This window comes from Alosa sapidissima, chromosome 10, assembly GCF_018492685.1.
Source record: "Alosa sapidissima isolate fAloSap1 chromosome 10, fAloSap1.pri, whole genome shotgun sequence".
NCBI classification, from domain to species: Eukaryota; Metazoa; Chordata; class Actinopteri; order Clupeiformes; family Clupeidae; genus Alosa; species Alosa sapidissima.
Genome location: NC_055966.1, coordinates 35,746,602 through 35,774,004, shown reverse-complemented (window position 1 = coordinate 35,774,004; position 27,403 = coordinate 35,746,602). Strand labels below are relative to the sequence as shown.

The following is a 27,403-nucleotide window of genomic DNA, read 5'->3' as shown; positions in this document are numbered from 1 at the left end:
GAAGAGCAGAATAACTGGCAGTTTACATATGCAGTTCATTAAACAGCTTCGCAGTGAACTTTATACATAAACTGCCTGTTCAAATTATACTATACACTATACTATACTATTCTTACTAAACAGGTATGCGCGTGCGCATAACAAATCGGGCAGGCGGTATGGATCAGGCGCTGACAGGGGAGCTGGAGTCTGTTGCAATATTCCCCTTGAATTTCCCCTTGGGGATCAATAAAGTATCTATCTATCTATCTATCTATCTACTGTATCTATATACCATCTCACCACTAGATGGGAGGATTTTCCCCAAGAAATACACAATGTAGCTTTAAATTAATTTATTCATGCCATATAAATATACAATATAATTTTGTAGTTACCCTTATTGTAATAATAAAAAATATGACACTTTCCATGATTTTGTCCACATCAGAGGGTTATAGTTGGGTTAATTTACAGTTTGTATAGCCTATCAACAACTAAGGGTGCAGTGGGATCTAACAGCATCTATCTATCTATCTATCTATCTATAGTGTCTATCCATTGTGAAATCAAATTGTGCTCTGTGTGATAGGCATCAAAGGAATTCAGAAGTAGAAATCTGGCTTTTCCTTAAACCTTTCATCCTGTGAAACTTGCTCCTATAGCTGCGTTTACATTCAACTTAAGCTTTTTCAATTATTTCTACCTGTTTCCGTAAACGCTACCATGACAACCTTATGTTTGATCCCAAAGATGTTCAGAGCTCTTCCATTTAAACGCAGGCAAACGCTACCATGACAACCTTATGTTTTATCCCAAAGATGTTCAGCTTTAAACACGGGCAAATGCTGAATTTTCATGTGGATAAAATATGCAAATGAGCAGACAGAACATTACTGGGAGTTTTCCACTATAGTGGCCAATATTGGCGAAAGAAGTTCATGAGAAGTTCACCACAAACATATAACTTTTGAAAGGGGATATATGATTTATCATATATCATTTTCCCCATAAGGACATTCACGCAATACCCCTGCATCAGTGGATCATTTTGGAATATTTAATTTAATGGATTGCAGGCTATACATGCATCCTTACAATAATAAAAAAAGATGCTTAAGTACGGTTTAGTCATGAAAATAAATAAATAAATAAATGCACTTGACAACCAAATGTGTTGCTTCAATATTTTTTTTATTTAGAAGAATATTTTACAACTTATCTTTACACTAACCAAATATGACTGTCAAAGACTGTTCAGAAGAAGCCAGTCCTCAAAAATGCTTTCGATTTTTGTTGTTTTTTGCTCTTTTTTTTAAAGCCCAATTCCATTCATTAAGGAAATAGTGCAGAGTCCTTCAACATTTTTCCATTTTTACAGCATAAATAGTTATTTTTTTCCTGTTCTTCAAAGACTGCAGTTCTAATACTGAAATAAATTATGGAGCAATCTTTTTTTTTTCTCGGTCAAGTCGCAGATGACAGAGAGAGAGATAAAGAGACAGAGACAGAAAGAGAAAGACCTCCGATGGCAAAACAATCAAGTAACGGCATTTAAGATTCAAAACGTCATGGATGACTGAATTCCGTAGGCCTGTGTGAAGCTCAGGAACAAAGGGCCTGCTTCACACATCACATTCAGAGACTGCTTCCATTGGGTCCGTAGAAAAAGTGAGTCTTTCATGAATACTTAGAGCAGTCAGAACAGAACTTCACCAAACTAGCTTTTCAGTAATCAGCTAGATCACCCCTTATGTCTGCGGTTTTGACCACAGGGATGCAACAATAATTTGAAGATAGAAGGTGTCTCTACATTGGTTGGTAAGAATGTCCATATGTTCAATTTCTGTGTTGTATTGTGTGCAAGTTATTCTGCTACACACTGCAACCTCAGTAGATCAAAACTGTAATACTGAATAATAATAATAATAATAATAATAATAATAATAATACTGTTGTGCTAACTGATTCCAACACACACAGAGGTTGATCAGTCTGCCGTGAGGACTCGACAGAAAGTCGTTTGAGAGCGCCAGTGGCAGCGGCAGAGAGCATACAGATTACACATAACCCATCAGATTACACTACCCATCAGATGACACATAACCCATCAGATTACACATATCCCATAGTTTGTTACAGCAGGAACATAATGCGAAGTATGCTCCTGCGATGTCAAGGACAGCTATGTGAACATAAAAAAGGGAACAATCAAAGCATGTGCACATATCATTTCTTCATACACACATTCCCTTAGACAGGGAGAAAGAGAAACTGAAATAAATCTTTCGCTCTCCCTCTCTATCCCTCTCTATCTCTCTCTCTCTCTCTCTCACACACACACACACACACACAGGAACACTTAAAATTTCAGCACAATGTTGAAATGCATCTACATGCACAGAAATAAATAGTGAGATCAGATCAAAAACAGAAAAGAAAACTACCCTGCCAGCGCAATGACTGAAAACTGCCAGTCAGGAGGAAAGTAAACAGATTTACATGATAAGGGGTTACACTTTACTTGAAGGTATCTACATAAGAGTGACACGACACTGTCATGAACGTGTGATAAACATAATAAACAAGTCATAAACATGTATGACATAACGCTTCTGTCATTAAGTGTCATTTGGTTTTTGTTATGACAAGTTAGGGTTCATGTGTCATAACAGTGTCATATGGTCATGTCACTCTTATGTAGATACTTTCAAGTAAAGTGTTACAGAATAAGGTTACCGTTTCTGTCAGTGTTTCTACTCCCCTTAGATGACAACTAAGTGGGAAAAGGCAGGCAAGCTCGTCTGTATTGATGTGCTCACTCTTCTTTGCTCGATCAAACTCATGATTATTTCCTCGGAGATGAGTGTAGTGTAGTGTAGTGTGATGTGTGTGTGTGTGTGTGTGTGGTGTGTGTGAGTTTTGTTCACCAGTCTCTTGAACGGCGAGATCTCAGGTGAGTGCCCTGACCTCTGTTCTACAAGTTGGGTAAGACAAGTCCACCCAGAGCCCTTCACTAGTCCTTTCTGCAGCCACACCACACATCCAGTCACATCCTAGAGGTCACTCCTAGCCACGAATGTTGCCAAGACACCCATATTCTAGACCAATGACGTTGCAGATATCCTTCCCTTCTGGCGAGAAGGTCGTCCATGTGTGTCAAAGGAGGAGCCAGTCTGCTGGATTTTTTTTTTTGTCTTGATGTAGATATTGTTCCCTTTGTCCAGTCATGCAGTGGATCAGGTTGGTCACAGTGAAATGCGACACACAATTTCAGTCAGTTTCCGGGCAAGTTTCCATTTGTACCTGCTGGCTGCTAAATAGTGTCTGATTCATCAGTCAGTTTAAGACGTGGTGTGTCATGGGAGTTGCAATGAGGTGAAGTGCAATGTTTGATGCAGAAATGTATGTATATTTTAAATCACTTTTAAAATGCAGCCAAGAGTTCTTTCAGAGGACTCCTATGTCTGATATTAGGCATATACAGTATACATTTATTTTTTCACAATGCTTGCTTTAGTGTAATATTTATATTGAGTTAGTGATGGGTGTGTGTGTGTGCGCGCCAGTGTTCAAGAGGTAATGACCTCCTCATTCAAGTGCCTCCATCCCTTCTGTTTCTCAGCAGCTGGAAGATATTCTGTAACAGAACAGTATTGCACACACATACACACACACACACACACACATACACAGAGAGAGAGAATGTAGGTGTTGTAAAGCAACAAACACACACACACACACATACAGAGAGAGAAAGAGAGAGAGAGGGAGAGAATGTAGGTGTTGTAAAGCAACAAACACACACACACACACACACACACACACACACACACACACATACAGAGAGAGAAAGAGAGAGAGAGGGAGAGAATGTAGGTGTTGTAAAGCAACAAACACACAGAACTAGTGGAAAGAGGGTGAAGAGGAAGAGGAAGAGGAAGAGGAAGGCAGGCAGGGCCTTACCTTACTACACATACCATCTCTGCTGCAGTTCTTATTGTCTTTATCAGTCACCTCCTCCTCCAGCTACAGAGAGAGAGAGAGAGAGAGTGAGAGAAGAGAGAAGAGAGAGAGTGTGAGAGAGAGAGAAGATATAATTGGCTACATACAAAAACATACATATATTCTTACTTAGATTCGCTAGCGATGCCAAGAGATGAAAAGGGCTTACCTCTTTCCTCCATCTGAGCTCACAGAAAACTCTCTCAAAGCACTCGTGCATGTAGTTGAACTAGGGGAGACACAAAGCACATAATGATCTACATGGTGTAAAAGACATAGCATACCACACAATCATCTTCATTTCCTTGCACTGTGTACAAGTACAGGGCAATGGTCATGAAAGACCAAGTGTGTGTGTGTGACCTGAACATGGGTATACCCATTGATTGGATTCAGAGAACATGTATAATCTGATGGCTATAATTTGGGACAGGTGCAAAAAAGCCACCAGACAAATAAAAGACAACCTTTTAAAATAAGGCTCTTAACATGTAGGGATAATGGACGACACTCCATTAGATTATCCGAAAATAAACGCACGTTCAAGGTTGTAATGGCCACGACGCACAGCGGAGTGGCCGTTCAACCTCGTAGTGCGTTAATTTTTTTTGGATAATCTAATGGAGTGAAGTCCATTATCCCGCTTATTCTACTGTTAACAACATGTTAAATATTAACTTAATTTTACATTTTTTTGTTAGCTCATTTGGATAGTTAAAGCTGTTAAATAAGTATTTATTTCAGACTGTTACTATAGTCCCGCATGAATGGTTGCTACACTGGAACACTAACCAGCGGGTCTACCACCTAGGCTACATATAAAACAGTCAAAACATTGATGGAATCAAAATAAGGCATTTTTATTTTTGTAAATTGAACTGCAGTCTCCAGTCCAGCCTCGGACAGCAGCTGAACGGCGGTAGCGTGCGAAGAGTGGTTGGTGAGGCACTTCTCAAGTCCAGCAGCCTCACCTGGCAGCAGCCTCACCTGGCAGCAGCCTCACCTCACCTGGCAGCAGCCTCACCTGGCAGCAGGTGTTCATTGAAAGTAATTTCTGGTTGGCCGTAATCAGACATATTCAGCGCAGCGGTGTTTCTTCGCTGTTTTTCCTTGATACAATGTTTCAAATTAACGGTAATTTTCACTGAACGTTCTAAAGAACTCGGCCAAATTGATACAAAATATGTAGGCCTAAGAAGGTCAAAAAAATGTGACTACTTCATAGCCGTGCAAATAACCGATTTTTAATTGCACGTTCTAAAGAACCTTCACAATGGGAAACTGAATCAAGCAGTAGAATAAGACAACATATTAGGCAGGCACCTGTGCCGACACATCTTTTAGTTTGCATGACTTGTCTGCATGGTTAATGAAGTGTTAGCTTTAGGTATTTGAGCATTTAAATGCCTTAGTAATGTATAAGTTCAAAAGTGAACTTTCCTTGCTCTTGTTTGGTTCAAGCAGATGCTCATTGTCTTCCTATTTGTTCCCTTTTTTCTAAGTTGCTTTGGATAAAAGCGTCAGCTAAATTACTACTATGTCATGTAATTTAATGTAAGACTAGATTAGGCTAGATATGTGGGTGTACTGTGGTAAACATTGAGTCTTACATAGGGGGCAAATACCTTAAGTCTTACATTGGGGGTGAAGATCTTGAGTCTTACATAGGGGGTAAAGATCTTAAGTGTTACATTGGGGGTGAAGATCTTGAGTCTTACATAGGGGGTAAAGATCTTAAGTGTTACATTGGGAGTGAAGATCTTGAGTCTTACATTGGGGGTAAAGATCTTGAGTCTTACATAGGGGGTAAAGATCTTGAGTCTTACATAGGGGGCAAAGACCTTAAGTCTTACATAGGATATAAAGATCTTGAGTCTTAGGGGGTACAGATCTTGAGTCTTTGGGGGTAAAGATCTTGAGTCTTACATATGGGATGAAGATCTTGAGTGTTACATAGGGGGTAAAGATCTTGAGTCTTACATGTACATATGGGATAAAGATCTTGAGTCTTACATAGGGGGTACAGATCTTGAGTCTTACATAGGGGGTGAAGATCTTGAGTCTTACATAGGGGGTGAAGATCTTGAGTCTTACATAGGGGGTAAAGATCTTGAGTCTTACATAGGGGGTAAAGATCTTGAGTCTTACATAGGGGGTAAAGATCTTGAGTCTTACATAGGGGGTGAAGATCTTGAGTCTTACATAGGGGGTACAGATCTTGAGTCTTACATAGGGGGTAAAGATCTTGAGTCTTACATAGGGGGTGAAGATCTTGAGTCTTACATAGGGGGTAAAGATCTTGAGTCTTACATAGGGGGTAAAGATCTTGAGTCTTACATAGGGGGTAAAGATCTTGAGTCTTACATAGGGGGCAAAGATCTTGAGTCTTACATAGGGGGTGAAGATCTTGACCCAGCGAGGCTTCTTCTCTCCCCTGGCGTACTCGAAGCAGAAGGCCATGCCCTCCTCATCCGTGTCCCAGCGCTGCATCTCAGCCCACTCAAAGGCAATCACCTGGTTCTGAGAGAGAGAGAGTGTGTGTTAAAACACACACACACACACACACACACGATCACCTGGTTCTGAACGCACACAACATGGAAGGATCATTAGTGTCTCACGCACACATTCCATGCCAAATTGAGCATTTAATAAATGGCGCATCTTGAGTCGAAATGCTTGAAATTCAAAGAAGGAGTGAATGTAGGTATATAGTAAGAAATTAATGTAGAATCCCTGAGTTCCAAGGTGGAATGTCCACTTTTGTTCCCCATGTTCTAGGCCAGGGATGCTCTCCAGCAGTAGCCCCACCTCCTTTGAACATTTCCCCATCTCCCTTGTCACACCGGCCAGCAGTAATCTTGGTATAGTATAAGTATAAGTATATCTACTCTTTTGATCCCTATATAAGCATAAGCATATATACTCTTTTGATCCCTATATAAGTATAAGTATGTGTGTGTGCGTGTGTGTGTGTCCAGGTCTGCCCTCTTGGGGTTCAATGTATCTCATATTTATCAAAAGTGAGCCCCCGCCCCCCCCCCACACCTCCTGCCTCAGGGGAGCATGGGAGGGAGGTGGAGAGAGGAGAGATGGAGAGATGGAGGAGAAGAGAGATGGAGGAGAAGAGATATGGAGGAGAGGAGATATGGAGAGATGGAGGAGAAGAGATGGAGGAGAAGAGAGATGGAGAGATGGAGGAGAAGAGAGATGGAGGAGAAGAGAGATGGAGAGATGGAGAGATGGAGGAGAGGAGAGATGGAGAAGAAGAGAGATGGAGAGATTGAGGAGAGGAGGAGTATAAGTATAAGTATAAATACTCTTTTGATCCCGTGAGGGAAATTTGGTCTGCATTTATCCCAATCCGTGAATTAGTGAAACACACTCAGCACTCAGTGGACACACAGTGAGGTGAAGCACACACTAATCCCAGGCAGTGAGCTGCCTGCAACAACAGCGGCACTTGGGGAGCAGTGAGGGGTTAGGTGCCTTGCTCAAGGGCACGTCAGCCGTGCCTACTGGTCGGGGTTCGAACCGGCAACCCTCCGGTTACAAGTCCGAAGTGCTAACCAGTAGGCCACGGCTGCCCCATTTGTTGAGCTATTGTAATAGCACCCACATACCGGTAGCTAACAGTACATGTGTTCTACATTTTTATGATTTTACATTCCTTTGCTACATCTTGTATGTGAGAGTAAACCCTTGGGCTTCTCTATCCACCTTATTCATGAAACCATCCTTCCGTCCATTTTCCATCCAACTAGAATTTGCTTCAACTTATATTTCTTTCGAAATGTTGACAATTCTGCACTCAATATGGACATTCTATATAATATATGACACAGAAAAATATAGAAGTTTGCTTGTACATGGCTTAGGATACATCAAGCACTGTCTACCGCCACATTGAAATCAATAAAACGCAGCTTCGGCCGGAAATAGAAAACTGGATTTCTGAATACTGAGGATGGCACTGTTGGCTCAGCAATATCATGGATATTGCAGCAACGAATAGTAATAGTATTATGTGTCTAATGGTGTGTGTGTTGTGCAGTACAGTATACAATACTGTAGTTTGCTATGTAGGGAATAACCTCAATGTAGTTATTGGGCCGCAAATTAAAAGGCATTAAAAGGAAAAGTGCAAAGTCTTAAGTCTAACTAAAACTTATTTAATAATCAGGCACAATCTATTTGCAAATAAGATAATACGATAGGCAAGATGCTACGCTCAAACATCGGTGGATCAGCTTAATACTTCCACATGCCACTTGATAGGTTCAGCTTATGCATAAGACACTTTGCTCATTGGGCGACTTTATTCTTTGCCCAAGGAAGGCCCATCGAGTGTAATATGCACTATGTCACTACTAAACAATGAAGGTTTTGAGCACAGCGAGGGATGTGCCTGTCCACAGAGAGAGTGTGTGTGTGTGTGTGTGCGTGTGTGTGTCCATTAAACTCATTGTGTGTGTGTGTGTGAGTGTGTGTGTGTGTGTGTAGGTGTGTGTGTCCATTAAACTCATTGTGTGTGTGTGTGTGTGTGTGTGTGTGTGTGTGTGTGTGTGCATGTGTATGCAGGTGTGTGTGTGTCCATTAAACTAATTGTGTGTGTGTGTGTGTGTGAGTGTGTGTGTGTGAATGTGTGTGTGTGTGTGTGTGTCCATTAAACTCATTGTGTGTGTGTGTGTGTGAGAGTGTGTGTGTGTGTGTGTGTGTGTGTGTGTGTGTGTGTGTGTGTGTGTGTGTGTGTGTGTGTGTGTGTCCACAGAGAGCTGTTGTGGCGGCCACAGTGGCAGCTCACCTCCAGAGTCCCGTCCTCGGTGCAGGCATGCAGCTTGAAGTGGTGGATGCTGATGGCAGTGAGCACATGGCCTTTGCGCCTAGAGTCACACGCGCAGTGAGGGAACACGATCTCATTGTAGCCTTCACATGTGCTCAACATACTCAAGTACTGATGGAGAAGTAACAGAGAAACGTAGGGTCACAAGGGTGCTAAAGAGGGCCAGTGGAAATACAACAGCAGAGATGTTAACAGTGCAATAATAAATAATAAATCAGTAGTCAGTAGTAAAATAGTAATCACTGTCCTTTTTATGGAAAGGAATATTGATCATTTGGAAATTATTCTTGCTCATTTGACCAAGCTAGACATGAAGGCATTAGCAGGAAGATCACAAAGGAGGGTGAAGGAATGTTAACTTATTACTGTGAAGTGTTGCTTATCTTTAATATCCTGTGCATTTCTCACTCAAAGCCAGCAGGTGGCGACAGAGGACTGAATACAGCAGACCTGTATATCGTCTATCTATCGCTCTGGCGCACAAGGGACATACAGACTACAGAACTGTATATTTCGACCCTTATGCTTTAGATTGGGAGAAAATACATTGAAAACTTAATTGCAAAAATCTAAAACACCCATTACTCTAACGACATGCCACACACACACACACACGACACGACACGACACGACACGACACACACGACACGACACAACTTACAATATTTATCTTCTTCTGCTCGGCGAGTTTCTGGAGCTGATAAGACTTCTCCCCCACCTTTATGGATCCCTTCTTCACGTCCTCCATGGCCTGGTGGGGAGAGAGGAGGAGGAGAGAGTGAGTGAGGAGAGAGAAGGAGGAGAGAGAAGGAGGAGAGAGTGAAGTGAGGAGAGAGTGAGTGAGGAGAGAGTGAGTGAGGAGAGAGAAGGAGGAGAGAGAAGGAGGAGAGAGTGAAGTGAGGAGAGAGAAGGAGGAGAGAGAAGGAGGAGAGAGTGAAGTGAGGAGAGAGAAGGAGGAGAGAGTGAAGTGAGGAGAGAGAAGGAGGAGAGAGTGAGTGAGGAGAGAGAAGGAGGAGAGAGAAGGAGGAGAGAGTGAGTGAGGAGAGAGAAGGAGGAGAGAGAAGGAGGAGAGAGTGAGTGAGGAGAGAGAAGGAGGAGAGAGTGAGTGAGGAGAGAGAAGGAGGAGAGAGTGAAGTGAGGAGAGAGAAGGAGGAGAGAGTGAGTGAGGAGAGAGAAGGAGGAGAGAGTGAGTGAGGAGAGAGAAGGAGGAGAGAGTGAAGTGAGTGAAGCATGGAGCGCTGTGAGGAAAACAAGCAGAAAGAAGTTACAGAAAGAGGGTTGGATAGAAAGAAACACGTAGAGACAAACACATTCAGCACATAGACAGACACATGCATGCTCGCCACACTCCCTGTCTCACAATGTTATCTCTCTCTCTCTCTCTGTCTCTATCTCTACCTCTCTCTCTCTCTCTCTCTCTCTCTTCTCTCTCTCTCTCTTCCTCTCTCTCTCACACACACACACACACACAAAAGGGCGTGGGAATGTGGGTGCTGAGGGCGCTGCTAGCAAACGATTTTTCATTTTAATTTTTTTTATCAATACAAATTCCCAGTTCGTCATTACGCACAGTTTTTGTGTTCTTATATACCGGTAGGCTAATTAAGCACTAGGCCTACTAAGCGAGACTGGTGATATGTTGCACATAAACCATGAAGTTGGTTCAAATTTGACAGATAGAAGCAAACCTTCCCAGCAGACTTTTTTGTTTGAAATCTGAATGGTGTTGTGTGGGTTCTCAGTTGTTTGTTTTTAAACTGAAAACAACAACAACAAACAAAGGAACAAGACTCGGGAGGATAATTCGCATGGTGTTCTTGGATTTTGAGTTGGATTGTTTGGATACTACACACAAGTGGACCTACTTTTTAATCGCGTAGACTACAACTAAGCCTACCAAGTTCCAAGTTCCCTCTCACATAAGTATAGCCTACACATGCACTTCCAACAAGCAAACCCAGCACCTACCGGACATAATTAACATAATTATTCAACCTGACAGAACAGATTGCCTGCATTATCGCAGTGACACGACTAAAAAAGATTTAAGACCTATCCGAATCTGAATTTAAGATAATTTAATAGTTTTTAAGGCCTTATCTTTAGAAAAAGTGATTTTAAGACTTTTTAAGGACCCGCAGCCACCCTGAAAACATTCTCTCTCCCTCTTTCTCTCTCTCTCTCTTACACACACACACACACACACACACACACAAAAACGCACACAGGCACACCTGGTGGAAGCAGTAGGTTATGGCCAGCTGGTTGTCGTTGAGCAGCACTTCCTCCTCTGCGCTAAAGAGCCACTTGCGAAGGGTCAGACAGGTGCCCGGCACTGCAGACGTGTAGTTTTGCACATACAGCTTATGGGGAAACTCATTAGGGGCCAGCTTACGCACTGGACAGAGAGAGAGAGAGAGAGAGAGAGAGAGAGAGAGAGAGAGAGAGAGAGAGAGAGAGAGAGAGAGAGAGAGAGAGAGATGCAATCATGTGGTGACAAAAGGAAGTCAGGGATTGAAGCAAAAATAAATAACAAATAATAATCAGGCCGCAACCAAGATTGTTCTGGGGGGCACTGTGTGTGTGTGTGTGTGTGTGTGTGTGTGTGTGTGTGTGTGTGTATGTGCGTGCGTGTGTGTGTGTGTGTGTGTGTGTGTGTGTATGTGCATGTGTGTGTGTGTGTGTGTGTGTGTGATAGATACTTTATTGATCCTCAAGGGGAAATTCAAGGGTTAAGGGTCAAGGGTGTGTTGATAGCTTACTCTTAAAAGTTGGGACGCTTTGTAAAAATGTGAATTAAAAAGAATGCTATAAAGAATTGTCCCAACTTTTTGAGACATGTTGCTGGCTTCAACGGTTGATATGTTGTCTTTGAACTATTCTTAGTTAAATATAGGGCTGACATGATTTGTAGTAACATTAATAACAAGGGTACAGATTCTTAGTTATCTAGTTCAAATCTCTACACATACATTTATTACAAAAGGGGTCATCCCTATGTTCCCCAGGTCCTATGTTCTCTGGGTCCTATGTTCCCCGCTCGGGGTTAGGGTTAGGGTTTTAAAAAGGGTCCCATGTTCCCCGGTCCCTTACAAAGCGGGGGACATAGGACCCGGGGAACATAGGTACGCTCCCTTATAAAGATGGCAAACACACCTGCTCCCATTGCAGCCTATTACGCCTATTACATTTTGACCACTATGTCCATTATGTGGATCTATAGCAGATGGCCAAGCCTGTAGTCTCAACTGACCCAGGTGCACAGACACTCAGATGAAAGCTCATGAAGATGTACTTACCAAATGTATGATTAATCACTTCAAAAAGTGCAAAGTAACTGGCTGTGATGCTATCCATTTCGACTCTCATTACAACAGCCTGAAACACACAGACCCAGACACACGCACACACAAACACACACACACACACACACACACACACACACACATATCCACAGACCCATGTATTTTATCACAAAGCACTTGCTATTCTCTGTGTAGCATTGATATGAATTTATGACAACATGAAAGGTGCTATATGTACTGTAAGAACAAACACTAGTGTTTAAAATGGGCATTGCAGTTCAAAATCAAAACATTTGAGAGCATTAAGTAGGCTAATCTGGTAATTCAAAGGTCAAAATGCTACTAGCCGTGTGATTGGTAAAATTGGCGGAAGGTGGCGAAGCAGGCCAAAACACAAACTCAAACATAAACAGTATTTGCAGGCTGTAGTGTTGTCACAATACCAAAATTATTGTTTCGATACCAAGTCAAGAATTTTTTACATTTTGTTTGATTTGGGGGCCTTGAACACCCCAACACCTTGAAGCCATCAGTAATAATGAATATTGTGTGATCATTCACACCAGTGGTAGACTCTGCTTGACCCTCTACACACACACACACACACACACACACATACACACACACACACACACAGAAAATGATGAAAATGATGGCTTAGGCCATACGTATGTTTCTATTTCATATATGTTGGAATGCATATAAAATATATATTAGGTTAAAGGACAAGTTCGGTATTTTACACTTAAAGCCCTGTTTTCAGATAGTTTATGATTAAATAGAACGTTTAAGATTGAAATTTGGACACATGCTGCTGTCCTGAGAATTTTCGGTTTCTGTGGTAGCGCCCCCCCTCCTCCAGAACGCTGCATAGGTGCACTGGAACAATCCTTCCTAAAATGCTTTAAAGGAGAATTCCGGTGTGATATTGACCTAAAGTGTATTGAAACATGATACCGAGTGTGAACGTATGTCTCATAGCCCATCTCGGCTTGTCCCCTGCACTCCAAAATCTGGCGCTAGTTAGCCGATGCTACCAACAGCTTTTTCAATAGTGGTGCTTCGGCATCGGGCTAGCCATGCAAATAAATCACTGTTTTACACCCATTTACGAGGCTCAATGTATCTCCACACTTCATTGGTAGACTTCCGAGGGCCCTGACATTTAAAACGAGACATTGAGAACTTTGAAAAAGCACTGGTAGTTTACTTACAAGACGATTTATACAGACAGTATCGTCACGAAGTTTAGCGTTTGCAGCCATCTTGAATTTAGTCACGATAAGTCGAGTAACGAGTAAGAATGAACAGGTATGATAAGGGATCAGATTCCAAAATTAATTCAGTGGAAATGCATGGATTCCAGTTTCTTCCAGTAGCAGCAACTGGAATCCATGCATTTCCCCTAAATTATTTTTGGAATCTGATCCCTTATCATACCTGTTCATTCTTACTTGTTGCTCGACTTATCGTGACTAAATTCAAGATGGCTGCAAACGCTAAACTTCGTGAAGATACTGTCTGTATAAATCGTCTTGTAAGTAAACTACCAGTGCTTTTTCAAAGTTCTCAATGTCTCGTTTTAAATGTCAGGGCCCTCGGAAGTCTACCAATGAAGTGTGGAGATACATTGAGCCTCGTAAATGGGTGTAAAACAGTGATTTATTTGCATGGCTAGCCCAATGCCGAAGCACCACTATTGAAAAAGCTGTTGGTAGCATCGGCTAACTAGCGCCAGATTTTGGAGTGCAGGGGACAAGCCGAGATGGGCTATGAGACATACGTTCACACTCGGTATCATGTTTCAATACACTTTAGGTCAATATCACACCGGAATTCTCCTTTAAACTTTCGTTTACAAAGACGTGAAACTCACCGAGTGGTCAGGGGTGTTCACTGATATGCTCACACAAAAATCGCTGCAAAAGATGCTTTCCAACAGGTGTTTACCATGCGTTTCCTAACGCCTCACACCCGTACATTCTTCCGTTGAGAGCTTGAATAATAGACACTCCAGCCCAGTTGGTGGCGATAATGCACCTTACACCGTCTTGCCAATTACAAGCAAACCACTGACATTTCATTGAATACACAGAAGAAGCAGAAGATCGCTGTTGAAATATTTTGCAACAGACAGCTAAAAATGAGGCGATTTTGTGCAGTTCCGAATTGCGGGAAAATTCGTAGAAAAAAAAGTTGTCACAGACTTCCTTTCAACGATCCAGAAAGGCTAATGTTGTGGCTGGAATTTCTGGTGTTGGATGTGAGCACACCTGTTGAGAATCTGCAGAAAGCTGATCACCGTGTCTCTGCGGTCTGCATTTTACTGAACTTCGCTGGAGGTCGAAAGAAATCGCCCAAAAAGCTCTTTGGCCTGAGAAATACAGCGGTTCCCACATTACCTCCTGGGACGACAAAGTTGGAAGAACTTGGGGTAAGGTTGACATTTTGTAACGTAAGGTTTGTAACAGGCGGAAAATTAACTTATTTGTTATGTCCATAACCTGTCATGTTCACATCATAAGCCTAATACTATCTGAAAACAGGGCTTTAAGTGTAAAATACCGAACTTGTCCTTTAATAATTTATAGTATTTTATGATCTGCATAATTACTAATAGCTAAAAAGTATAATTTGAATACTTAATTTTGATTTTTTAACTATTACACATATTTTCTGTCATTACATTGGTGGTGTGTAGGTCTAATTGAGTGCCTGTCACTTTAAGAAGAACGTGAAAGTCTTCAGCCTTCAGGTATTGAGCCTTCAGTGTCACAGTTTTAGGTTAGTGGAAAATGGTTGTGCATAGTGCATAAGGATAGGTGGATGTTTTTTATGTCATTAGATAAAACAAATGTTAAAAAAATAAGAGTCAAAGAGAAACTTTCTGGTGTCATTGAAGAGATACAGTAAGTGTCTTGCACTTAATTTCTATGATTTTGGTGAGCACAGCACACTACACAAATGGCAGACATGACTTGAGCTAACAGGATAGTTAGCTAGAAGGAGCTCTCTCCAGATGTAAAAGTTTGCCAATAGGTTGCGTAGCCTATTTCTGAAATGTTATTAAAACCAACAGTAGGCCTAAATGAACTGAATTCCCTAGCCTAGATAGGTTAGCAACACACACTTGCAAGGTGTAAGTCAGCAAATCATGAGCCTATTATTTGTTGCTGTACGGCCACAGCATCACTTTAATTAGCAGCCATGTCTCACTGAACTCATCACATGACCTCTGCCGTTGACAACTGCATGTGTGTGTACGTGAGGAGAAAAGACCCATGGGCTACAGGAAGCACCAGAGGCTTTGCGCACACTCACATGGGCTACAGGAAGCACTAGAGGCTTTGCGCACACTCACATGGGCTACAGGAAGCAGTAGAGGCATGCTTTGTATAAGTATAAGTATAAGTATAAGTATATATACTTTTTTAATCCCGTGAGGGAAATTTGGTCTCTGCATTTAACCCAATCGGTGAATTAGTGAAACACAAACAGCACACAGTGAACACACAGTGAGGTGAAGCACACACTAATCCCGGCGCAGTGAGCTGCCTGCTACGACCGCGGCGCTCAGGGAGCAGTAAGGGGTTAGGTACCTTGCTCAAGGGCACTTCAGCCGCGGCCCACTGGTCGGGGCTCGAACCGGCAACCCTCCGGTTACAAGTCCAGAGTGCTAACCAGTGGGCCACGGCTGCCCCAATTTGCGCACACTCACATGACATACGTAGGCCTATCTTACTGCAAAACAACACGGTCATTCTTAAAAGTATCGATACTAGTACGGTAATAAAAAAAAAACTTTTTTTAATTTAGGGTATTGCGATACTTTTATAGTATCGGTGCACCATGCAACACTAGCAGGCTGCAAATGAAAGTTTGAATTTGAATATCCTGGCTGTACCATTGTTGTCAGTGAAGTCGGTATTTGAAAATAACATGTTTTTTCAATCTCTGATGGCATATAAAGGTAATTTTATGATTTATTACAACAAATGTCCTACATATAGGACCTTTTATTTACTCAAGATGAGTATGGACATTTCATCTGTTGTAAACAAGGGTGCTTCTGGGCTGTGGATGCAGAGGTGACCTTGAGGTGCTTATTTTTACTCTATTTTATTTTATTAATTTATCTGGCTGACACTTTTATCCAAAGCGACTTATATCTACTTTTACAAGGGCCAGTCTCCCCGGAGCGACTCAGGGTAAAGGGCCTTGCTCAACGAAACAACCACAACCGCAGCCACGATTTGAACCCAGAGCCCAGCTCCTTAACCAATAGGCTACCACTGCCCCCAATAGCCAGTCTTTCATAACCTACAGTATCTTACCTGATAGACCTGGTCCGTGGTGCTGTTCTTACGTACTCGGACCGTGGCTGTCGTTTTGTCCGGCATGGCTATTCTCAGCTCCACATCTGACACACCATTAAAGTTCTGGAGGCAAGAAGAATTGAACCATAACACTTAAGAGACATTCGTATTTGAGGGGTGAAGGTGGGGAGTTCCCAGCCTGTTCGCATCAGTTTTTTATATCCTTTCATGTTGTTTGAGGAACCATCCGGAGGCAATGATTTGTGTATATGTGGTTTAGACAACCACATATACACAAATGAAATTAGCTCCTTCTGGGGACATCATGTGAATGAAGAGACATTTCTCCCATTCGACTCAGTGTCAAACCAAAACAACCCAGCCACCTTATTTTATTTGCCTCGATCTCATCATCCAAGCGAGCGAGACACCAGTTACTCTCTGCTCAAAGCAATTGTATTAAATTGGTCACTAACACCAATGGTAGCTTGTCACCTGAAACATGCAGCAGGAGAGAGATCACACTGACGTCTGAAGTCTGACCACAGGCATATGAATGTCATATGACATAGACATGTACTGTATGCCTTACATGATGTCAATGTGCTTGACCATCCATCACACTGTAATAAGATACTCTTATGAGTAATACTGTCTCTAAACACATACATAATGATAATAGCCATTGTCTTTTCATGCTTTTGGAGGCGTTTTAATATAAACATAAGGCGTTTTAATATAAACATAAGGCGTTTTAATATAAACATAAGGCGTTTTAATCAGAAAACAGAGAAGGGAAATGCAGAAAAAGACAGAGGGGAAGAGTGAGGACCCATTAATATGAAGAACCAGCACAAACTCCAATACACATACCTCATCTGATTCAGACAGGAACTCTTGCATTATGTCACTTTCTCCAATCACCCTCACAGAACAGGCTGTAGATAACACACGGCAGAAAAAGAGCAAATGGTTAGAAAGATCCAGGGGCCCGTCATGAAGACACATTTGTGTGAACTCACTTTTCACAGAATGCTTAAGTGCTATAAATAATGACTACAACAACTTGCATTTGCTCCCATAGCTTTCCCTTTATGTCCTCTCTTTCCACCCTTCAGCTGACCCACCGTTTGCTGTCTGTCTGTCTGTGTGTTCCGGGTCGTGCCATTCATCTAGGAACTGGCCCTGGTTGGACCCGCGTCTAACTCACCTGACACATGCGTCGCCAAACTGAGTTGGACAACCCAGGATAACCCTTTCAAAACAAACAGCAACCCAAGCTGAACCCTGGGCAAGCTGAAACCTGGCTTGAAAGGGGTACGATTCTAAAGGCCTCCGCAAAGAGGTGGCAACATTAATCTGGTGCACTTCGCTTTCAATGTTTGATAACATTACATTCCATTGTTTCCAATACAACACCGCACACCACCATCAAACCTCTCCGCCGCCAGATTACAATTCAGTTCTATTTTTGTCAGCACTGCTCAATCCATTGTTTATTGAATGCTATCTATGCTATCTTGCCAGCGGTAAGAAAGGTCTCTGCGCCAAACGCATTGTTTAAAAGGGTTGTTCTTAAGGTTAACGCTTCTTAATTAGTCATGGATGTGTTTTGAGCATAACATCCATTCAACAAATGAGCGTGATATCTGCCATCTAGTTTTGCGCTCCAGTACAAGGAGCGCAAAATCAAACAGCGTGTTGCTATTTTGACGGCGAGTACCAGTAGGCACATTTCAGCAGGGGTCTGCTTGCATGCAAAACCGTATATGGAACAGCAGGATTCCACTAAAGCTTGCTTTGCTAAAACTGTGTCTGTGACAAGCAGAGTATACACGAGTCTGCACTCCCCTAGTATTTCAAGGCAACGACAAAACCAAGGCTTATACTTATACTTATTTACTTTCACTACCGGCTGACAAGGGATTACAATTGAGAAAAAAAGCAAGTGCTAGACAAAACAACACAAAGTGTGATGTCCCCATTTTGGACATAGAGATGTGTTAAAAAACAATACAAGTTGTGTTATTTTCAAAATATTTTTTGTAAGAGTGTACACAGTAAACAACACACATTGTGTTGTCCCGATCTGGACATGGAGATGTGTTAAAAACAGCAAGTTGTGTTATTTTCAACACATTCGTTTTAAGAGTGTATTTGAATGACTGAACAAAAATTAACGGCATTCATCCAAGCACACCAGTCGTGCTGCCTGGGACTTTTTGCTAAGGTCTTGCCAAATGTTACATTTAGTGAAAGTGCCCTTTCAAAATACCTGTAGAACACACACGTCACTTCAGACCAGGTTTGCCTTGGTCAGTGGGGCTATCATTTTCATTGCCGTTAAAATAGGAACTTGCGATCATGCGCCGAACCACAACTAATTTAGTCTTTGATACGCCTGTGGGTGCGCAAGGTTCATTTGACAACTTGGCCGAATAATGATCACTGCATTGGGTATAAGCTAGGAACAAGATTTGTGTGCCAGGTATAAGATAAGTCTCGGCGCACTTGTATTGCTAAGTGCGGAAGCCTTAAGTCTGTTCTAGTCTGTATATGAGCTTATCTATCCTCCCCACACCTTTCTCCAGGTACTCCTCTAGTCTGTATATGAGCTTATCTATCCTCCCCACACCTTTCTCCAGGTACTCCTCTAGTCTGTATATGAGCTTATCTATCCTCCCCACACCTTTCTCCAGGTACTCCTCTAGTCTGTATATGAGCTTATCTATCCTCCCCACACCTTTCTCCAGGTACTCCTCTAGTCTGTATATGAGCTTATCTATCCTCCCCACACCTTTCTCCAGATACTCCTCTAGACCTCTGCGCCGTGCGTCCAGCTGCTGCTCGGACAGGGAGAAAGGCCACTTTCCCGGCAGTTTGGAGAAATTGTAGGTGCTGAACTCCCTCTTTAAGTTCTGGTGCAGGATGGCAAACTCCCGATATCGCTTGGAGCATAGCTGTCGGCCTGCCATGTACACATTGTATACCTGCAGAAAAACAGGCAGTTTATAAATACTACTACAACTGTGAATAATTATAATTACAATAATAATACATTGTTAATTTCTTATAATTATTACCATATACAGCTTTGGAAAAAACTAAGAGACCACTGCACATTTTTCTGATGTCATCTTACGGTTGCTGAGTAACATTCGAATGAGTTGACTGTCATATTCAAAATGAATACTGCCTTCATGCCTGCCGCAAACTCGGAGGACTTTAAAAAATTCCAACCTCCAAAAAAGTATGTTCATGAGATCAGCTCGGAAAAAGAATACAGGAAACACATAAATAAGTTATCAAAACTGCTTACTATAGCTGAGTAAGAAGGATAATGCATTTAGTCATACCGTGCCTATTTGTAATGAGAGTGAGATTCGCCTCTCGTGTTGTTGCAAGGGAGGCCGCTGTAGTTGGAGAACATGACATTAAGTCGGGTATCTCGGGGCACAAGAGTTCCGCACGAGTCTCCCGACTTTGCGTTTAAGTAATTTTTCCTCTATCGGAGGTCCGAATTTCCAAATATCCGATGTGGCATGAATGTGGCAAGAGACCACTGCAAATTTGAATATGACCATCAACTCATTCAAATGTCACTCAGCAACTGTAGGATGACATCAGAAAAATATGCAGTGGTCTCTTCATTTTTTTCCAGAGCTGTTTGTAACTAATCTGACTCCCTTAAAGTTCCTGTTCTTGCTTATAATCCTAATTATTATAATACATTGTTTCTTCATTATAACTATATGTAACCAATCTGACCTGCTTAAAAGTTTGTAATAACTTTCCATTGCATTTTTTATTTCAGCTAAATTATCTTTGCATTGCTGTTATCACTGTCTATCCGCTCAGTGTGTGTGTGTGTGTTTGTGTTTGTGTCAATAAACACTGGCGTCCCTGTGCTGAACTGTGTATGTATAGGAAATAAGCATAAACTATTGTCTAACTGTGTATAATCCACAACATTGTTTCAGGAGTAAGGAAGGGAGGGACTGCTGAGCTCTAGCATCAAACCATTCCTCACCAGGAATGAAGACTGTAACTTTAAGAAAATAGTCTTAGAGTTGGTATGCAGGTTTGCCTTATGGATCTATGGTATAAAAATTACCATCAGTATCAATTCTTTATCAATGTGTGTGTGGGTGCATAAGTGAAATTCTCCTTCGTACACAAAAGCAAGGAACACCCACCACAAACTTCTCCGAGTTCTGCTCTACATGCTTGTAGGTGGGTATGGAGATGGGCACTGCCTGCTTGTCACTGTAGTCATAGCAACACGCCGCAGGGCTTTCGTCGGTCGCCTCGAGGCTGTCCGTCTCGGCCTGGGGCACCGACAGCACGGCCAGCACCAGTTCCCTCTCCCCCGCCCGTATCAGGTCCACCACCTGTTTGTGTGTCGCCCCCTCCACGTTCATCCCATTGCTGCCAGAAAACAGAGATGTAGGAGAGAGACCTGTAACGCAACTTCTTCCAACCGAATGACAACAGCAAAACACACGTTTTTTTATGTATACAACTCTTGCGCACGTTCTGACTTAAGCACCTTCCAGCTACGCATTCCTGAGGGCTGTATTAAGGTCAAGCGCCACTACAAGGTGAAACAGCATATTGCTCGATGTCAGCAGAATAGGCCTAGTTCTAAATACATAGCCTATGTTACACAGAACGTTACAAATTAACATTACATTATCAAATTTGGTGCTTAACATGCTGAGACGGCTTTATGTTTTTCCCTATTGCAGTGTCACACGGTGACACATTTCCCAACATTACCTTATCCATGAGGCTTCATTGATAAATAGGGAAAACCCCGTTATAATCGCTCACTTTGGATATTGGAGCTTACCGAATGTGCATCTTCAGTTTTAACTTGACGTGAAGTCATAATCCCATAGCCTACTTTGTTCGAATCTGTCCATTTCTTTCCAACTTGACCGAAGTCATCCATACATTTGCACAGACGTCTGCACTATTGTAAAGCAGCCTAGTTTACATTCTCCTGTCTCTTGATTTGTTTGTAATGGAGGTTTGCATTGTTATGCCAGTCTCTCTACTGTATTCGACGCTGCAGGAGTCCCAGAATCGTTAGCATAGATAAATTGATTTTATGAGACAAAGCTGTCATTGAAACGTTCTTTCTCAACACTGAGTTTTTAAATTATGAATCTACACACCTCAAGCACGTCTTGACTTTTTATAAACTAACCTCAAAGCAAAAGGGAAATTTTGTGAAGTCAATTCTTTGTTAGGCTATGTGATGACACACCATTTTGTGGGCCGTTCTCTATTCAGTTCACCAGGTTTGTGTTCTTTCTGGATTTCAATGGCATTCAGAAGGTCAATAAGAAAGTCCACACTCCACGTTTTCATATCAACCTAAAGTGAGGTGGTGGATCAGTCTGGTTCTATTTTAAATAAATCACGCCTGTGGGTTGTGGGTGTGACAGAAGCGGGAATGGGAGAATACGCTTAACTGAAATGTGCGTAACTGAAGCGTGTAAAAAAAAAAATCTTACGTGCCAATCGGAGAATTCCCCCCATAACGAATAAGAATGAAGTACAAGCAAGCATTGAGTGTCATAATGAAAGCAGAAGATAAAGGGCTTAAGTTTTGCCTGTTAACAACCATTCTTTTCTGAGGTGGTGGGTCCAGTGTTGCCAACTTAGCGACTTTGTCGCCATATTTAGCGAGACATTGGCATTTTGTACACTAAATGCCCATACACAGTAGGGCTGTCAATCTTCCTCCATAACCTAATTCGAATTTCATTCATTATTATTTTTAGTAATCAAATTATATTTGAATATTTAATGCTCAAATTTTGCCTATTATTAACCACATGAATCTCAATACAATTTTTTTCAAAGTTTTTGCCTGAAATTGCACTGTGCCTATTTAGAAGGGCATTGTTCCCACCTCTTTTGGGGCCTATCATCAAATGTTGGACCTCTATAGAAAGCTGAGAACCTGCAGTTTTTGTAGGAAACAGTCAAAATAACTGTGTGATGTCTGTGTGACTCACACAGAGTTACAGAAGCTAGAATATCATTTTTTCTTTCTGCCGGATTACAAGCATCTCTGAACTGACCACATTTCAGCCCTCTAGGTCACTTGATATCACTTAGAAACACAACTGAGCACTAGCACCAGGTCTTGTGAAGCTGTGTGCAAAAGTAGATCAATATAGAATGAAAATATGAGTGCTTTAGACCATTATTTGCCAAGGCATGCGTTTTGTAAAATGCCTATGGAAACTCCCCATAGGACTTTTTGTTATCCAAAATGCATACTGACAATCAAAATCTTACTGCACATGAACCTGGTCTCAAATGAAAGGTAACACTTTGAGGTTTCTTGTGGACTATTTAGATTGTATTTCAGGTGTTCTGATATAGACTGACAACACAAAATATGGAATAATTACAAAAAATTCTCTATTTTTGGATTTACTTTGTTGGTTCAATGAGTGTGTATAAGATGGACTATACAACATGAATAATACAATTGGATAATACAACATGAAGATTCAATTTCTATGGATTCTTGTGAATATTTCAGTACCCAATATGTTGCATCTACTTATTGTGCTGCAGCTGCACTGCAGCCAGAAGTCAGGGAAGCACCAAAAGTGGAGGGGTGGCATTTTGGATCAAATTTAATTGAGACATAATAAGATTAATCTGAGAATGTAAAGCACTATACAGATTTTACATGAAAAAAGTTGTCATTTTTGGATTCCCAAGAGTCAAAGCTTTGAAATAGTGTATAACATTATTATGCTACATAGCAATATGGTGCATACAATTAATTTAGAATGTTGGGGGGAGGTGGGGGAGGGGGGTACCTGTCCCGCCGGCGGGACACTGAAGATTACGATGCATCTCTATACACTGTATAAACGGGCTTATGCATTGCCAATACCACTATAAACGCGTGGTTGACTTGTTATATTGAACAAAAGCTCAGTCTACCAACAATATCTGTGCAACTTGAGTGGTTTCAATTTATTTTGCGAAGACGCGCACACACACTGAATGAACGCCCATACCACTACCACTTTATTGATTGCCTCTATGTTTGATGACGCCAAATTAGCAAGTATTTCCTGATTGGGGAAAAGTTCCACACATAGCTGAAATGGTCAGGAGTGGTGATCTCTGTGGGTGCATGCTTCTGCCATATTTAGATTGTGCATTAGATGTGACAAAAACATTTAGTTTTCACATATTCGCTAAAGTTAGCCAACACATAAAAAAACTCCCCAAAACACCACATTCCAATAGTAATTTCCAAATTAGAATAGTATAGATTTTTTAAATATTCGATTTATATTCGACTTTAGAAATCCGTTCCAACAGCCCTAATACACAGAGCTACATTCACATAGATTTTCAAGTAGCTACTAGCTACCCCACATGCCATTTTAATCCTACGAAAATTACTGAAAAGCAGAACCTTGGAGAGCTCAAACATTGCCACAACATTAATAAGGTAGAGTAGGGTAGAGTGGGGGAAAACGCCCCCCCTCCTATATTTCACAAACTAATCACTAGATGAAGTAAAATGTTGTTCTTTTTATTTCTATGCACTATGTTGACGATGGTGATGTACAAGTACCCACCATAAAATGGATGCATGCTCTGTACTTCAAGAAAACAAAAGAAAAATGGATTTTTAGCCAAGTGTTCTAATTTTCAACAGTGACTAAAACAAAGTTGGATATTGATCAAATATAGTAGCTTGTATCAATTTATTGATTATATTTTATTGCTCCAAAATAGATTTTGTTTACTTTAGTTGTTTACTTTTGGTTTTGCTATTAATGTATGAGGGGCATTGCTTTGACAGGGTGGGGGCATTTTACCCCACCCTTGGGGGGCGTTTTACCCCACCGCTGGGGCAAAACGGCCCTTTTGCACAATTTTTGTTGTTGGTAAAATACTAATTAACTGTTAACTCTGGACAATTTTCATATTTGGTTTATAATTCATGACATTGTCACTCAAAACTAGGATAGCAATTCTACATATATTTAGCTTTTTAATATCACATATTCCTTAAGGGGGGCGTTTTCCCCCACTCTACCCTATGTAAAGAAAAAAAATAATGATTGATAACAATCAAAAACAAGTTTACTGTCCTTAATGTCAGTCTTTTTGCACGTTTTACCAAATATAGGGCCTTTTAGAAAATCAATGAGCACGCTGTACAAACTTGTAATGGTTCAGTCATATTGAGAACATGTTTGTCTTCCACCCTGCAAAGTTTGGGCTGCCTGCAAATAATACTTTTCATTATATTAATGCCCAAACATTGCTTCCCAGATAATGTGATTTTCAGGCTGTAAAATCTAAGTCATTTCAAGGGCAGAAAATAATATGAAGACATAGGATTTGAACAGAAATATTTTTACAGGCCTTGGTTTTGGAACCCATTCTTGATATGGCCAAGGTTTGAACAAAATCTGAGACGGTGCAACAACAACCGTATCTGATTTGACACGGAATGGCCCTCAAGTTGTTTTTACCAGCCTATTTGGGAGCTATTTCAGGGCCATGTTTATTGATGTTTACACTTCCTTACCATGATCCTACCAAAACACTTCCCAAATAGCACAAATGTAGCACAACATATGCACAGAGGAGACACATTTTATATTTTTTTACTGTTTATTAAGCCTATTTGTTAATTTGTTTGACCCAAATTTGTTTGTCATGCCTGTCTGTGATAGTTTTGGGTATGCTGACGAGTGATGCTGCTCTGTCCAGCATCGTGTTTTTATTTGTTTTAATTTACTTATTTTAATTGATAATATGTTTGTTATGTCATAAAGTTACCATCATATTCCTCATTCATATTGTTATCACCACTGTGTGATGTCGTGTGTTTTATGTTGGCCTGTCACCACGCTGATTGCTTAGTAACGGATACGCTGGCATCTTTCGCTGCTCCGTCTGGCATGCTGTTTGAGTGCTTTGAGGTGCACTCTGTTGCATGAAAAATATGCTATATAAATAAACATTTACTTACTTACTTACATTAAACATGTTACATAGACGTTATGATAGTGTCATACAAGCTGGCACTGAGCATATCTATGACTATGACACTGTCAGGCATGACATTTAAAATTATGCATTCATCACCTTGGTGATGAGACCTCCTTTTGCAACTGACATAATGGAGACAGTCAGTTCTCCATAGCAACACATCTCACCATCACTGGGGTGCTTCTATGCATACCAACAGTGAGCGGGTGAGTGACAGGGAGTGGAAGCCAAGGCATGCAATTTTACACTAGCCTACATTTTACAACTAAATGCTTCAATTAAAGTTATCAGCTAGGTAAACATATGACACAACCGTATAATGTCAGAGCTACCAATGATTCTTGATTAGTCTATGGCTCCGCTTCAACCTTCTCAGTAGCAACTGGTGCATGTCAACAATTCTTCAGAGACAGAGGCTCCAACATGCTTCCTCAGCTAACGTTATTATAATCCACAGCAATCCATTAAGCCCTATGCTAAATTCTAAACCTGAGTTTGCCACTGGAATACGACTTCCCACACTTGGTCTTTAAATAAAATGATATGCACTGTTATTCTACTCAACGGCTTGGCTTGAAATATTAACATCAACATCAGCAACCATCCAGCTAGCTGTCAAAGTGGTGGCGTAACGTAACGGCTTCCTACGGTTCAGGAACACAACAAACCAAGTCAACCCCTAGCTAACTGACCGATTGTAGGTGATTGGCTCATTTAGACTAGTTATAATGTTTGATAGCACATTTTTTATTAGGATGATGAGCCACACGTCAGGCTCGCATTGCCTTATAAACCAATTAGCTTGACTGGTTTGTTTGACAAGTTTGACAGACGTGATCAAAGTGTGAAGTGTTTCCAAGTCAACACAGGGTAGTGGGAATCGCATTTTTCTGCTTGAGCACAACGTGAGTTATGGATCTCGTACTATAATGTTACCGTATAAACTTATTCTAGCTAACGTTAGGTTAGCCGGACAACTTACACTTCGAGAATGCGGTCACCCTTTGAGATACCCGCTCTATCTGCCGCACCTCCAGGCAAAACAGCACTGACATGCTGGAGAGGAGCGTACAATTCCCCATGTATGCTTCGGAGCTGTCCTCCCTCGCTGACTTGTCCTCGCACATTAAAGCCATAGCCCGAATCTGACTTGACAATCCGGACTAGCCGAGGGCCTGTAGTTACAGTGGTGACTGTGGGTCCGCTCTCGTTACCGGTTGCAGAATCCACGCTAGTCCCATTACGAGAGGACGAATGCAGCAGTGATGGGACAGCAGAATGAATTCCATATTCCTCCGCAACATCCGCCATTTTTTAAACAAATCTCCTTTTCTCCCCCTTCGTTACTCTCTTCTGCGAAACATTACCGAGGGTTAATTTGTCTCTTCGGCTAGCTTGCTAGCAGAGAATCCGTACAGTAGCAGATGTGTTCGAGACCGCCCTCTATGCCGTCTTCAGTCTCCATCATGACATAACAAATTAAAGCATTATGGGACTTGTAGTGTAGCCTAGTAGGGATGGTTGTGGTCATATGGCTCTGGTTGTGGTACAGTCAAGGTAGCCTAGAAATCTAGACGCACCCTAGCGGCAGCAAAGGCCATATTTATGAAATAAAACATTTCACTGACTCCACCTTCAACACATAGCCTACTTGTTTGAAATTCTTGCAAATATTTTAAACATTGCAATTCAGAAGTCTTCACAGATTAAACAAATATAATTTGCAAATCTTTTATCAAATCTTTGGCTAGACCGGGTCCGTGTAACGCTTTGCAGTGCTATGTTCTATTTGCAGAATTCACATGAAAAAATATAAAAATAGGCTTAAAAATCCGTTATCCATTCTTTAGGATGGCACAGTAAATGGGTTATTGTTGCTTATTTTGATTTTCAATTGA

At 41.3% G+C, this 27,403-nt stretch overlaps 1 protein-coding gene and 1 long non-coding RNA gene across 3 annotated transcripts; one reads left to right on the top strand and one right to left on the bottom strand.

Annotated features, from left to right (window-relative positions):
- Positions 1-1,152: 1,152 nt before the first annotated feature.
- Positions 1,153-26,954, bottom strand: snx27b (sorting nexin 27b). 2 transcript variants are annotated; one of them, XM_042106776.1, is made up of 13 exons: positions 26,488-26,954; positions 20,645-20,876; positions 19,246-19,438; positions 17,322-17,386; positions 16,467-16,571; positions 12,127-12,205; positions 11,062-11,225; positions 9,489-9,578; positions 8,789-8,938; positions 6,376-6,504; positions 4,154-4,213; positions 3,946-4,008; positions 1,153-3,619 (listed from the first exon to the last, which is right to left on the bottom strand). In XM_042106776.1, exons 1-13 carry the CDS (start codon positions 26,814-26,816, stop codon positions 3,575-3,577), a joined length of 1,704 nt encoding a protein of 567 aa, XP_041962710.1. In that variant the 5' UTR covers positions 26,817-26,954; the 3' UTR covers positions 1,153-3,574. The 2 variants fall into 2 exon arrangements, with proteins under 2 accessions (XP_041962710.1, XP_041962709.1); XM_042106775.1 differs by having other exon boundaries at positions 3,960-4,008.
- Positions 12,485-16,091, top strand: LOC121720553. The gene is made up of 3 exons (XR_006034582.1): positions 12,485-12,557; positions 14,881-14,887; positions 16,011-16,091. It is a non-coding gene; the product is annotated as an uncharacterized LOC121720553 (long non-coding RNA).
- Positions 26,955-27,403: the final 449 nt, after the last annotated feature.

Coding starts and splice junctions, on each gene's coding strand:
- snx27b (XM_042106775.1), bottom strand. CDS start 26,816: ATGGCGGATGTTGCGGAGGAATATGGAATTCATTCTGCTGTCCCATCA. Junction 12,206..16,466: donor CCACGGACCAGGTCTATCAG/GTAAGATACTGT, acceptor TGTGTGTTTCAG/GCTGTTGTAATGAGAGTCGA. Junction 4,009..4,153: donor AGCTCAGATGGAGGAAAGAG/GTAAGCCCTTTT, acceptor CTCTCTCTGTAG/CTGGAGGAGGAGGTGACTGA.